Below are 13,655 nucleotides of genomic sequence, written 5' to 3' on the forward strand. Positions count from 1 at the left end.
TTCATGGCAATAACAAAATCAAATTGCGTGCGGCTATGTGGTATGACACTCGCTTTCGGATCGGAAGGTCCTGGGTTCGAGCCTCGCACTCGGCGCATAGTTGAGTCCTTAAAAAAGGCTCTTTACTCACTTTCTCTCACCGTCCTCAGGTGTAAAATGGCCATTAACATCGTTGTCTTTGTCCGAAAAGTTGTAATATCGCCTAACAGGCGGCATGTCCCGTCCTACATGTTAAATGTTGCTGTTGACCAGGGACCCATTGTAAAGCGCTTTGAGAACATTTAGTGGATATTGTGCTATATAAAGCTCAATTTTAAAGCTCAACAAAATCAAATTATTTTTGTATTATCAGAAATACAAATTATCCCCAGTTCTTAGACTCACTTGACAAAGCTGAGATTAAACCTCAGAGGCAACTGAAAGTCCAGCTGAATGGTAGCACACTGGTGACTTCTCTTCAGAGCATCATTGATGGAGATATCAATCTGATGACGAGAATAATACAGTTAAAAACGAATGGGAAGTAAAATTAACATTCAACAGATAAGACCGAAGGGCTAGAGCTCAGGTGGTCGCTGGTTCGGATAAGTAACATTCAACAGATTCAAATAAGATATATTAGTGCTAATATTTTGGTGCTCCCCTTTATCAAATTGATTATACAAGTGAAAAACTGCAACAAATGGATGGTGTTTTTTTTTTTAAATGGAGAAATCCAGAAAATGTCAGTTCTAGAAATTCAAGACAAACACAATCATGTCATGCCCTAATTTGTGTGGTGGCCCAGGAAAACAGGGTATAATGTGAAAAAATAACTTTTCTTCATGTTTAGGTTTTCTGATAGAGCAGCTTTAGCTGATTATCATGCTTTTTAAATTATGTTTCTAGCTTAATTAGTGACAAAATTAGACAACTTCAAAGCGGATGACACCTATGGCAATGAAACTGAGAAAAACGGATTTTAAAATTGAACTTGTATTTTTCAACTTTTCGAATCAGATAACAACTTAGAACACAAATAACATTAACAATTACAATAAAAATTGGGTATATACATACATAATGATACTAAGGCAATGAATTATATTACATTATATGATATTAGAATTAGTATTTACAAGCAAACACACTCATCTCAACTGGTCTGTCTCCGAAAAAGCGAGTCAAATAATTTGAAATAAATGACACTTTTAAAAAAAAGGTTACCATCTCTCTACCACTCTCCCATCCATCCATGTTATACACTCACCCAATTTGCATTCCTGTTTTGACACACATTATATTTAATTGTCTTTAACACCTATGACAATTAATAAATTTATTTAGTCTAAATTACAAATCATTTATTCTTAGAACGTTTCGTTTTTGGAGCCTCGCTTTCCTCCTCTTCCATGTCCACCTCACCCCTCTGTCTGACATTAAGTTCCTGGACTGGTCGTGGAGCAACAATGTCCTGGAACGGTTCCTCAACAAATTGACGAATGTCATTATATAGATACCACTGTCTCTGAAGAGTGAGTCCGTTCGGTTGGATTTGGGGTGGTAATTCATTCGGAATTGGTAGGGGAACTTTCAAGAGTGAATGAATAATTTCTTCCGAATTCACATTCACTTTGGTGATCACAGATCCAGTCGAGGTGAAACGAAAGTGATGGAACTTCTTAATGCCAATCAACTTTGAAAAAAATTTTGATAGGTGTTTAGTCCAGTCAAACATTGGAACGAGAATGTCTCCCTCCTGATTGCCACAAAGTTGAGCAGAATTCATCACAGATGAAGAATTAACAACATCTGCCACATCGTTTAGCGTATTAATTTTAGTTTTTTTGTAAAGTCGCTTGATCAGCCCAAATCCACAGTCAGGACTAAATTTTGTATGTCCAGTTATGAGAAAACTAAGATTTACTGAGGAATGTTGACCAGTTATAACTCGCCACAAAAGATACCACACCATGGCAGAATTTTTATTTTGCCCACTACAATTATCCGCATGCAAATGAAGATGTTTCTCTCCCAATCCATAATGTTGAAAAAAGTAATGGAGCAATGAAATGACACAGTTGGCCCCTTTGCCAGTGTTGAATTCCTCATCGATGAGGAAGTTGACTTGACGTGTCAGGGCCTCACAGTTGACACCGAAAAGACCACATCGACGAGGAACCTTGAAGTAGATGGGGCCTGGTTGCAGAGGGTTGGAGGGATACATCAGCTGCTGGGCGAAATCAAAGCTGTAGTGCACAGTCCCATCCAAGGAGCAGGGTTCCTGTCCACTAAGACTCATGCCGAGAGGGAGATTCCGTTTCACCTCATGACAGACCGTTTGGTAAAAAGATCTCTCCTGGGTAACATTCAGAAGATGATCCTCGATGTCCTTTATGGCTGCGGATTTTGCATGATCAGGGAGATTCGCTGAACGATTGACCTTTGCCAAGCCTTGCTGGCAAATGAAACAGAGATCAGTTGCAGGTTTCATGGTGGTGACAAAGGGAGTGAGTCTTTGCCACAACGATCTAAATGTTCTCTCCGCAACTTTACGACTGCTGGTGACGTCAACAGCTGAACAGTATTCTTTGTAGACTTTCCTTTTGGTACAGTTTGTTGGTAGAAGTTTTACATCACTCACCCAATGATGCGGGGTTCTTCCTGGCAGAGTGATGGCATGAAGATCAGCGTAGTTACTAATGAAAGTGGTTACTTGCTGAACATCAAAAATGGCCAGTGTTTTAGAGGGCAGTTTTTTTGTGCTTTTGTGTACACGTGGTTCAACACCATTAGTTTTTAGGTGAGCGATGAGGGCATCCAGTTTTCCTTTCGCAATGCAGTGAAGAAACAAACAAATCTCGACAAATTTTAAACCCATGGTGAAAATAGTCATTCCTACTTCTTTGCCTTTTTTGCTGATGCTTTTGTTTAGGACGACAAGTTTCAGAAGACAGGTGGATGGTGCATTCAAGTTTACTCAGAATGACAAGGTCAAGCTCATTATGCACCATACCTTGGTAGTGCAGTCGAGTGTCCTGGAGAACAGTAGGGGAAAACTGGAGGTAGCATGGAGAGCCTGAATTCAATTTGCAGTTGCATGGTTTGATATGAGGATCAGCAGGTGGTTCATTAGGTGTTGTAGTGGGAGTTTCTCTGCAAGTGTGTGAAGAATAATGTTGACTGAATCCACAATGGGACAGAATGCATTTTCTTCCTCTTCAGTAGCACTTTCCACATCTGAAATGAAAACAGAGAGAATTTATGTAATTAGATTGTATAATAACTATCATGAGATATATAAATGCAACTATAGTATAGCCTATTTTAAAACTTTAAGTTTATGTCTATGATCTCACTCTCTTTACCTTGTCATTGTTGTTAGATACAATTCCTAACTATTTTTTTTAAAATCAGAAATAGGACTGAGAATCTAAATATCAATAAAAATACGAATTGATGCTCGTAATTTAATAGTTGTAGGATCATGTTAAAAACGTCTGAAATATCTGCAATGAATATGAATCAATAAGAAAAGTGGTAAAGAGATGAAACTTATGCTGAGTACTCTAGTAGTAATAGTAAGACTGCGTTTGAGAACAGCTCAAGTCGAAGTTGCATATAATTAGAATGAGGTGAAAGATCATTGGATTCATGTGATAAATTTATAAAAAAAGGTAAAAACAAAGAACTGATAGCATTTGGAGTTGCCCTGACATTGTTAAAGACTAGATTTCAGTCACATCAGAGTCTTGTTTACTCGAGGCCCTACTTTCATTTTCGTCACCGGTCAGTCCTGAAATTTGGCACTCGACCGACCAGCCCAAAACAAACATTTAAAGCATAAAATAAAACTCACCTGGGCTTGTTTCTTCATCAGATGACGAATCTTTGTCTTCGATTCTTGAAGAAAAGTAATCATTTATCATTTCTTGGTGAGCGGCATTGTCTGTTTTGTTAAGATTTAGCAAGAGTGCGATGGAAGAATCGTCGAAGAACGCCATGATTGTTGTGGTTAGTGGTTGTTGTTTACCGTAGAAACACTAAAGGTTGAGATACTAAAAAAGCCTATGTAAAAAGTAAAATTTGTAAATATGCATAAATCATTTTTAAAATATACGTATGAGGGTTTGATTTTTCTTAAATGAGTCGTTTTCAGGTTGAAAATAGCTGTTTTTGTTCTATTTTCAGCCCTTTTTAGGACACCAAATTTGTATTTACTGAACGGTGAACCGTGCCTAGGTTTACGGTATGCGCAGTACAACACAAAGAAAGATAACCATGCGCACAAGGCAATAATCAAGAGAAGAAAGAATTTCCTTTTCATTGATGTGCGATAGTCGAGGCTTCAGACCGGCGAAGAGGCAAATATTTTCAGTACAAAGAGGTCGGTTCAAACCCATCCTCCGCATCAACTTGGATGGAAATTTGTCAATGTTTATCGACACCCACGTCATATAAATATTAAAATAAAAATATTTATGGCTTATTATCATGCAAATGCTTTCACATAGTTATAGATCGATAATCAGAGATAATCTTGAGTGAAAAAACTCAATTTTGATAGTTTACCCCAAATTCATCTATTTTAGCCTGTTACGGCTTTTCGTGTCTTGCGTCTTATACCCGATTTTGCTGGGCCACCACACATTTTAGCTTTTTTTTTTTTCGATGAACCATTTTCAAACTGGAAAACTGTAACTTGTGACCACAATCCATCAATGTGGATAGATCAATGATGTCACATGTAACCATTTCTTTTTTAAATGTTTTTAAAATTGAGCTTTTATATAGTGGAGTATCCACTAAACATGCTCAAAGTGCTTTACAAAGGGTCCCTGACCAATAGCAACACTTAACATGTAGGACGTGACATGTCGCCTGTTAGGTGATATTGTAATTTTTTTCAGGCAGAGACAAAGCTGTTAACGGCCAGGAATCATTTTACACCTGAGTATGGTAAGAGAATGTGAGTAAAGAGTCTTTTCCAAGGCGTAAGCGAGTGGCATTCCACAAGACCACATAGCCGCACAAAGATAAGATAATTAGCTCAATCTGGTTATATCGGAATGGAAAGGTGCACTCAGGGTGTTTGTAATTTCACATAATTGACAATAAGATTCAAAACTTTGAGCAGGGCAGTACAAACCTTTGGTCCATAGAAAGCTCCATCACCTGGGTTAAGTGACCACTTCAAACCTGAATTGTTCAAACTGTTTGCTAATTGCTAGAAGATGAGAGGTAGAGAAAAGACAAAATATCTTTGAAAAGGGGGTGGAGAAAACATAATTTAATGAATTTCACAGGTGAAGTTTGATTTCATTCTAATCTTGCATCAGATCTCATATTTTTCATTTTGAAAACAGAAATGTAATGTGGGATAGTGATGTCAATCTCATCTATATTGCTGCTCTCTAGGTGAAAAAAATGTCACCAGAAAAGTGGAGCGAAAGTTTTATTTAAAAGATATTCAATCTCTCCATTATAGATCACTTTAAAACAAATTAAAAGAGATCCATACAGATATGCAATAGCTTCGGAAAGGTATTCAGTATTCTTTTAATAAGGGTTTAGAATTTGATGAGGTGACATTTTTGAAAAAATAAGAGTTGGGAACCAGCTGCCCCAGCCATGGCACTTACTTTCCCAAATTCACGAATAAAATGTTTATGGAATATTTGACTAAACAAACCATAACAAGACCGTCTTTCTTACTGACCTCCTCAGTTTCTTCCCACCCAAATTCATGAACAAAGGTTTGAATTTTTGACTACAACAAACTATAACGAGACCTTGTTTCTTACTAACCTTCTCAGCTTCGTCCCAGTCCTTGATGTCACCCAGATACTTTTCTGGCCTCGTGGACAATTTGAGGTCAAAAGTAAAATCAAAGGTAGAATAAACTGCTTGTAAGAAATCCAGGGATGAGCTTATTTCATCTTCAATCTGTAGAATATAAGACAAGTAGTAGCTAAATTATTTAAGTCTTTTTTACCTCTAATCTCACATATCTTTCTTATTTTATCAAGACAGCAGTAACAATGATATGAGAAGGAGGGAGGGAGGGGAGAGAGAGAGAGATAGAGAGAGAGAGAGAGAGAGAGAGAGAGAGAGAGAGAGAGAGAGAGAGAGAGAGAGAGAGAGAGAGAGAGAGAGAGAGAGAGAGAGAGAGAGAGAGGGGGTGGGGGGAGGGGGGAGACAGGGACACTACTCTTGGCTGAATAGTTTATGGATTGATCTTTTTTAAATAATAAGGAAGTTGTGATATGTTTAAAGAAAGCCCCTACAACTAATAAGCTCGCCAACTGTACTATCATGCTACAGCTACTTAGAAAAAAAGAAAAAACTGGTTTTGTGTCACTTTTGACGTTTGGCGCCAATCGGTCCCGATTGATGTCATAAAAATGGGAGTGTCCCCAAAATTCATACAACTGAGTAAAGATGTCAAAATATGACACAAGACATGATGGTGGTTTATCCCACGATCTACCACTGAAGACTTGAGGTTTGTGCGGCTATGTGGTCTTGTGGTATGACACTCACTTTCGGATCGTAACGTCCTGGGTTCAAGCCTCGCTCAGCGCATAGTTGAGTCCTTGGAAAAGCCTCTTTACTCACATTCTCTCACTGTACTCAGGTGTAAAATGAGTACCTGGCCGTTAACAGCGTTGTCGCTGTCTGAAAAAATTGTAATATCGCCTAACAAGCATCACGTCACATCCTACATGTTAAGTTTGCCAGGGACCCCTTATAAAGTGCCTTGAGCATGTTTAGTGGATATTGTGCTATATAAAATGCTCAATTTAATCAGAGGAAAATGTTTTGACACTACAAAATCATCGAAAAATTTCTGGGAAAATTCCAAAATCCCAGGGATCCGCTGAAGATCACAGCTGACTATGAGTACTTCCAACTCCAGTTTCAATTAAGCTATAATTGCATTGCCAATACCTGTCTTTTGATGTAAATAGTAAGACCTTAAGTTCAAGGTCAAAGTAAGGTCCAATCTCACCATTAAATTGTGGTTTGTGTGAACGTTGGGGGGGGGGGGGGGGGAGTGGGGAGGGTTGTGTTATTTATTTTATTATTGATAGCAAGACATCTTATTCTATTATTTAAAGTCATTATTTATGACATTGCTGAATGTATCTAATTCTAGGGAAAAGATAGATGCAAGAAGAAAATAAAGGTGTATTTAAAAAAACAAAAAAACACCTCTGGAAGCCACATTTACACATTGAAAGTTCTCAATTTAAATCAAATTCTGTTTCTTTAAAACTGAATAGTAGAAAGCCAGATTTTAAAATGTGTGAGAATATACCTGTTCTTTCCTGCAAAATATATGGGCATCATCTTGTTGGAATCTCCTCACCCTGGTAAGACCAGAAAGTGCACCAGATAGCTCGTTGCGATGGAGAACACCAAAATCAGCCATACGTAAGGGAAGCTCACGCCATGACCTTGAACGGTGGTCAAACATCAAACTGGAAATTGAAGGGTAGACAAAACATAAGGACTGTATAGCTCATGGTAAATCTTTAATTAAAGAGTTTTAGAAGGTTTAGATATATTGTTGGGTCAAATCGGCCAGTGCTCTTAACAGGTGAATGTCAATAAGTCTGAAAATTTTTTTAAGAAGCTTCCCCCCCCCCCCCGCCCTCCAATCTTAATATATTATGATGGGTTGTAACTTATTACTCTAAATTATCAGAAAAGAAAAAGCGCCTTCTCAATATTGGTATACCAGAAAATCCAAAGCTTTCCATAGTGGTCAAATAAGTTACTTGAGATAACCAAGATGGTTACCAGAGATGATAATGGCAATTTGTCAAAATGGAAGAATATGTATCCCTTCCATCGGTCACACTCAAACCAAATCCAAAATGACACATTAAATCATATTTAGGCGATATTGTGTTACATATTAATACTATCATAAAGGCAGCAATTCGAAGCATAAGACATTAAAATATAAAGGAATATTTATAAGTTGTAAACATTCTTTCAACCATACAATTTATAACACTAACAATGTTACTTAACCACTAAATTAAAAAATGATAACCTTTGCCCCATTCTCATGCTTTATGCTAAAACTTATTGTAGCAGCAAAGTGGCCATGGAACTTAATAGACTCATGAATTCTAAATAAAATAAAAAATCAGCCATTCGTTCCTTGTTTCCTGATTTTATTTCCTTACTGTGAAATAATGATGACAGATAAGAAAAGAGAGAGAGATAGATAGAGAGAGAGAAAGACAGAGAGAGAGAGAGAGAGAGAGAGAGAGAGAGGGAGAGACACAGAGAGAGAGAGAGAGAGAGAGAGAGAGAGAGAGAGAGAGAGAGAGAGAGAGACTACTCCACCAGAATGTTATATGCATTTACATCTCCCTCATTTCAATTAGAAGTTTTAAACTTCCCAATCATCATCTTGTCCAAGACTAGGCATTCGTCTTGTGTCACCAGCCTGTCTGGGCTAATGTCATAAAACTGGAAGAACATACGGAATTCAAACAATTGAACACCTGTGTGCTCAAAGCGCTTTACAAGGGATCCCTAGCCAATAGCAACCTTTAACATGTCGGGCGAAACATGACGCCTGTTAGATGATAATACATTTTTTTTTGGACAGAGACAATGTTTACAGCCAGTACCTCATTTTACACCCGAGTACTGTGAGAGAATGTGAGTAAAGAGCCTATTCTAGGGACTATACACCACTAAGAGAGGAACTCAAACCCTGGACCTTCCTATCTGAAGGCCAGTGTCATACCACTAGACCATATAGCTGCAAAAAAGACTTTTATTGAGCTACAACAACAAAATTATATACACTGACTCTTTACCACCCAGAGATTTTTTTGTCAAAAAATAAAAGTCATATCTGAGCAGCAACTGATCTTAATTCAGGCTTTAAAAATGAAAAAAAATATTTTTGGAAAAGCTTAATTACCAACTCGACGGGTAAGATTTTTACTACAGTGTACGGCACTCGTCGGTAAGATGAGACCTACTAAACCGTACTACAACAGCTGCAATTAGACTAAAAATTTGATATCTCACTACAGTGTTGCCATCTACTTGAAAAATCTGTTTTTGACTTTGTTTTTAAGGGATTTACGGCGTTAACAACATATTAAGGTCATATCAGCGCCAGTAAAAAGGAAGAACTGGGATAGTAAAAAATTATAGAATTACAATTAAAGTAGCCAAGAAAAAGGAAGACAGGGGGGAATTAGTTCAAATAGGGAACAGATGAAGACTCCAAGAGCTCACTATCTAGTTTGAAATCACCTAAAAGTCTCATCCAGACACAAGCACAGGTCCCCACTAAGAGGAACATACTCAAATGTTTAAAAATCATATGTAAAACAAAAATAATACAATGCATAACAGAAAAAAAATATCATCTCCAAAACCCTAACTATAAATTTGACTGTTTCCCTCCCATCTAAGGTATCCGGCCAGGGCCAGGACAAAACCAAGTAATCTCATCCCAAGAAAAAGACAGAAAGCATGTTGGAAAACAGCTATAAGGGGATAGAAGACATAGTAAATGCCTCCCTGCCCACTATGGGAGTACTTGACAAGACCATGTTGTTTATTCAAAGACAAAGACAGAAATTCACAAAAAGAAGCAACAGATTAATGAGACAAATAGGACACTAACAATGTCAAATTGACAGGAAGCTTACCAATGGCCAGGGCAGTTCATAGGCTTCAAAGCATATTTTTCCTTTTCAACATCAAATGAAAACATGTTTTCCTGTGGATAAAAAAAAGATAAAATAGCAAGTCCGGAAAAATGCCTTTAACACAAAAGCATGAAAAGCACCGCTAACATTACATAAGAAATAGTATAAACATTTTTTTAAAAGTATGTCAATCCTCTCCAGACAGATTTCCTTCATGAAAACCCCCTTTCATTGACTTCCATGCAAGTTTTTATCTTCAAGCCAACAACTCCATCAATATGACAACAACCAATTATTCAATTATTTAGCCGACCAATTGCACCCATAGCATTTCATATTGTATTTCCAAATACTTTTATTCATCCAATTAGTATTCATTCTAAGGCACTAAAGGATAAATAATACCGTTTTTCAAATTTCATCACCACAGGCTCACAAAAAGTTTAATAGTTTCATTAAAAGCCTATTATGGCCAATTAACATCCAACAAAGGGGTTGAGGAAGAAAGTTCATCAACTTTTGATGTCAGTAACGATCTATCAAAACAACAATAACATAAGAGACGACCTTATATCTATAAAAACAAAGACAAAACGTCACCTTAATTCATTTTTGCCACATGGTGTTCGAATTTTAATGCGCAACTGTGATTTAAATTAAATACTATCTTTTAAATATCGCAGTGGCTATTTTTACAGTCCCGTAAAGACAATTCTGGTGGCTATTTTTACGGCGTTGCGGTAATAGATTTTTAAATAGTAACAGATTGGCTGAGTAGACGCCATTAGCTCTATAACTCTCACTCACTTCGTTCAGGTGCGGCTAGTTAGAAGCCTCTCTCTCTCTCTCTCTCTCTCTCTCTCCCTCTTTCTTTCATTCTTTCTCTATGTCTTTCTTTCTTTCTCTTTCTTCTCTCTTTCTTTTTACTTTCTCTTTTTTTTTCTATCTCTCTCCCTCTTTCTTTCTTTCATTCTTTCCCAATCTCTTTCTTTCTCTATTTCTCCCTCTCTCTCTCTCTCTCCCGGTCTTTCTACATTCTTTCTTTGTTTCTCTCTTTCTCACTCTTTCTTTCATTCTTTCTCTATCCCTTTCTTTCTTTCTTTCCCTATCTCTCATTTCTATCCCTTTCTTTCTTTCTTTCCCTATCTCTCATTTTCTCTCTCTCTCTCTCCCTCTTTCATTCTTTCCCAATCTCTATCTCTCTCTCTCTCTCTCTCTCTCTCTCTTTCTCTCTCTCTCTCTCTCTCTTTTTCCTTTCTCTTTTTCTCTATCTATCTCTTTCCCTAGTGGTACCTCAAAGCCTAGGCAGAGGGGTCTGACCCAGGGTAACCACAACCTTGGTCTGACCACAAGGTGAACACGCTTTGGCGGAGAACAATAAAACAACCTCCTAACTGGGAAGGGAGGAGCAATACAGCGACCACTCTTGTCTGGTCGGAACAAACACTGGGTCAATCGGTAAAGGAGTTGGAGCAACGCGATGGTGGGACCAAAGTAAAATGCCCTCTCCACCTCGATGCCCCAATGAGGATCAGTCTTGGGCACCTCTATTCTTTTGGATCATGACCGCCCATGGTAGAGAATCATCATCATTATTTACTTTCTTTAAAAAAAAATATTATTCAAAAGAACAATATTTATGCATGAGGTGTTTCGCCATGGACATCCACATGGGGGGGGGGGGGGGGGGGGGTAGTCATTTGTCCACAATATGGTTGGGAGGGGGGGGGGGGGGGGGGTTCTAAAATTATGGTCAAAATGTGTACAATTGGTTTGTGAACGGCCTCTTTTCTGAAATTGGATTCAAACCCACTCTCACGTGAGAAGACTGCACCCTGAATGTTAGACATCTACGTCTTTTAAAATTGTATAAACCGTTAGTCCTTCCTGACTGGTTTTACTGGTAAAGTGTAAACAAAAGCCAACCTGTAAAGTATTATATCTTGAGGGGTGTCGACTCAAGCAGGAACTAAATATACTTTCAGTGTTTGATAATAGATCTATATTATGTATGTTTGACAGAAAAAAAATCAAGACATAAAACCTAACCTGCCCACTGATGATAGAAAACGGGCTGTTCTGTACTGCAAACATAACTTATGCAAAAAAAAAAAAAATAAAAAATTATATGTAATAAAAATGACAGTACCGTAAAAATCGCTAAGAGAATTGACTTTACATTAATTGTTTGTTAATTTTATTTTTTGCTTTAGATCTAAATATGTTAAATGAAATTAATTTTGCTTTCATTCACCGCCTCTAGATCTGTACATCTAAATATCGGGAGAAATGATAGGTGAAGTTTTGTGAATACTGCAAAAAGATGATAATCTATAACTATGCGGATCATTGAACAGAATCGCATCAACGCCGTAAAAATAGCCATGAGAACCATCTTTACGGGACTGTAAAAATAGCCCCGAGAACCATCTTTACGGGACTGTAAAAATAGCCCCGAGAACCATTTTACGGGACTGTAAAAATAGCCCCGAGAACCATCTTTACGGGACTGTAAAATTGGCCCCGAGAACCATCTTTACGGGACTGTAAAAATAGCCCCGAGAACCATCTTTACGGGACTGTAAAAATAGCCACTTCGTTTAAATATACACCCACTAGTTCGGACTAAAGGCCAGAGTTATGGCCTATCTCAATTTATCAAATTAATATATAAAGTGTTGCTATTGGTTCTTGGTTGTATATTTTTACATTTTCGTGCATTTGCATATGGGTTCAAACTGGTCATGGGGACATGTTTCGCTTTGTAAAATTTATACAGTTTGTCTAGACTGACGCCATAAAAATGGGAGTGTCACCAAAATTCATACAACTGAGCACAGATGTCAAAATATGACACAAGACATGATGGTGATATTTTTCACGGATCCACCACTTGACCTGAGAGGAAAATGTTTGACCTGGCAAAATCAGCTGAAAAATTCTGAGAAAATCCCCAAATTCCGGTATTCCGCGGAAGATTATCATCACTGGCGTAGGAGGATAGTACATGATTTCAAAGAGAAGGAAAACTTACAGCATAGTGTTGCCAATGTCCTGACGTCTCCCACAATTTGCTGTTGTAGATGTTTGGAGACACAACTTCTTGAAAGCCACGTTTCCAGTACTCTTTCTGCAATGGCAGAATCAAATGGGTTTTCGAATTCATCAAACAATGAAATAATTAATTGCTGAAATGGTAGAGAGTACAAATTAGTTGAATATAATTAATCATATTTTTACCAATTGTTTTCCACTTTACGAGATTTTAGTTTATTCAATTATACTTTCACAAGTTTTGTTTTTTTTTTTATGTCAAAACATTTACATTATGAGTATTGTTAACATTAGAATCACAAACAGCTTCCACATTATGTGGAAACAACAAATATCATTGAAGACAGATATTTCACTCCATCCTCAATAAATATTAACCTTTTAACTGCAAGAATGAATTTCTTCCATATTGTAAATTGTCCCATTTATCTGTTTATGACTTCGTTTTCAACAAGAGACCCACTAATAACAATGCAGATAGGGATTGACTGAAGAGTAAATTCAAATCTCAATCATAAAGGACTAAGTATAATTAACTGTGCCATTCATAAATTTGTAACTTTGATTAACTCACCCTGATAAACTCTACCAAGATGTTGTAGATATGTGCTCCCTTTGGCAAGAAGAAGCAGCTCCCAGCACTCAATTCGTGAAAAAAGAACAGCTCTTGCTCCTTAAAGATGTGAAAAATAACAAAACAGGAGATGAAATGAAGTCAAAATCAAATATTAGACTATTTATTTCCTGAGGGGGGGGGATTTAATAGAAAATACTTTATGTTAAATAAGCTTCAATCTCTGTAACTCAAATAAGCATGAATGGAATGAATAAATTAATAAACGTTATTCATCCAGAGGGAAATTAATTTTACGTGAATTGCAAGAATGAATAAATAACTTTTATAAAATATGTTTACATAATTTTATA

General features: G+C 37.2%; 2 protein-coding genes across 3 annotated transcripts in view; both read right to left on the reverse strand.

Annotated features, from left to right (window-relative positions):
* The window catches only part of LOC144956570 (threonine--tRNA ligase 1, cytoplasmic-like), a 43,566-nt gene that overhangs the window by 9,164 nt on the left and 20,747 nt on the right, over positions 1–13,655 (reverse strand). For both annotated transcript variants that reach the window (XM_078887156.1, XM_078887157.1), the window contains exons 9-15: positions 13,303–13,401; positions 12,709–12,804; positions 9,675–9,745; positions 7,301–7,463; positions 5,788–5,925; positions 5,129–5,206; positions 385–485 (exon numbers count right to left, since the gene is read on the reverse strand). In XM_078887156.1, coding sequence (XP_078743282.1) covers positions 385–485; positions 5,129–5,206; positions 5,788–5,925; positions 7,301–7,463; positions 9,675–9,745; positions 12,709–12,804; positions 13,303–13,401 — 746 coding nt within the window. The remainder of the gene's footprint in view (positions 1–384; positions 486–5,128; positions 5,207–5,787; positions 5,926–7,300; positions 7,464–9,674; positions 9,746–12,708; positions 12,805–13,302; positions 13,402–13,655) is intronic.
* On the reverse strand, positions 1,226–2,875 carry LOC144957082 (uncharacterized). The gene has a single exon (XM_078888047.1). The coding sequence runs from the start codon at positions 2,873–2,875 to the stop codon at positions 1,340–1,342; it is 1,536 nt and encodes a 511-aa protein (XP_078744173.1). The 3' UTR covers positions 1,226–1,339.

This window comes from Berghia stephanieae, chromosome 11 (genome assembly GCF_034508935.2).
Source record: "Berghia stephanieae isolate SIO BIC M18660-M18661 chromosome 11, UCSD_Bste_1.3, whole genome shotgun sequence".
In the NCBI taxonomy this organism is placed as follows: domain Eukaryota; kingdom Metazoa; phylum Mollusca; class Gastropoda; order Nudibranchia; family Aeolidiidae; genus Berghia; species Berghia stephanieae.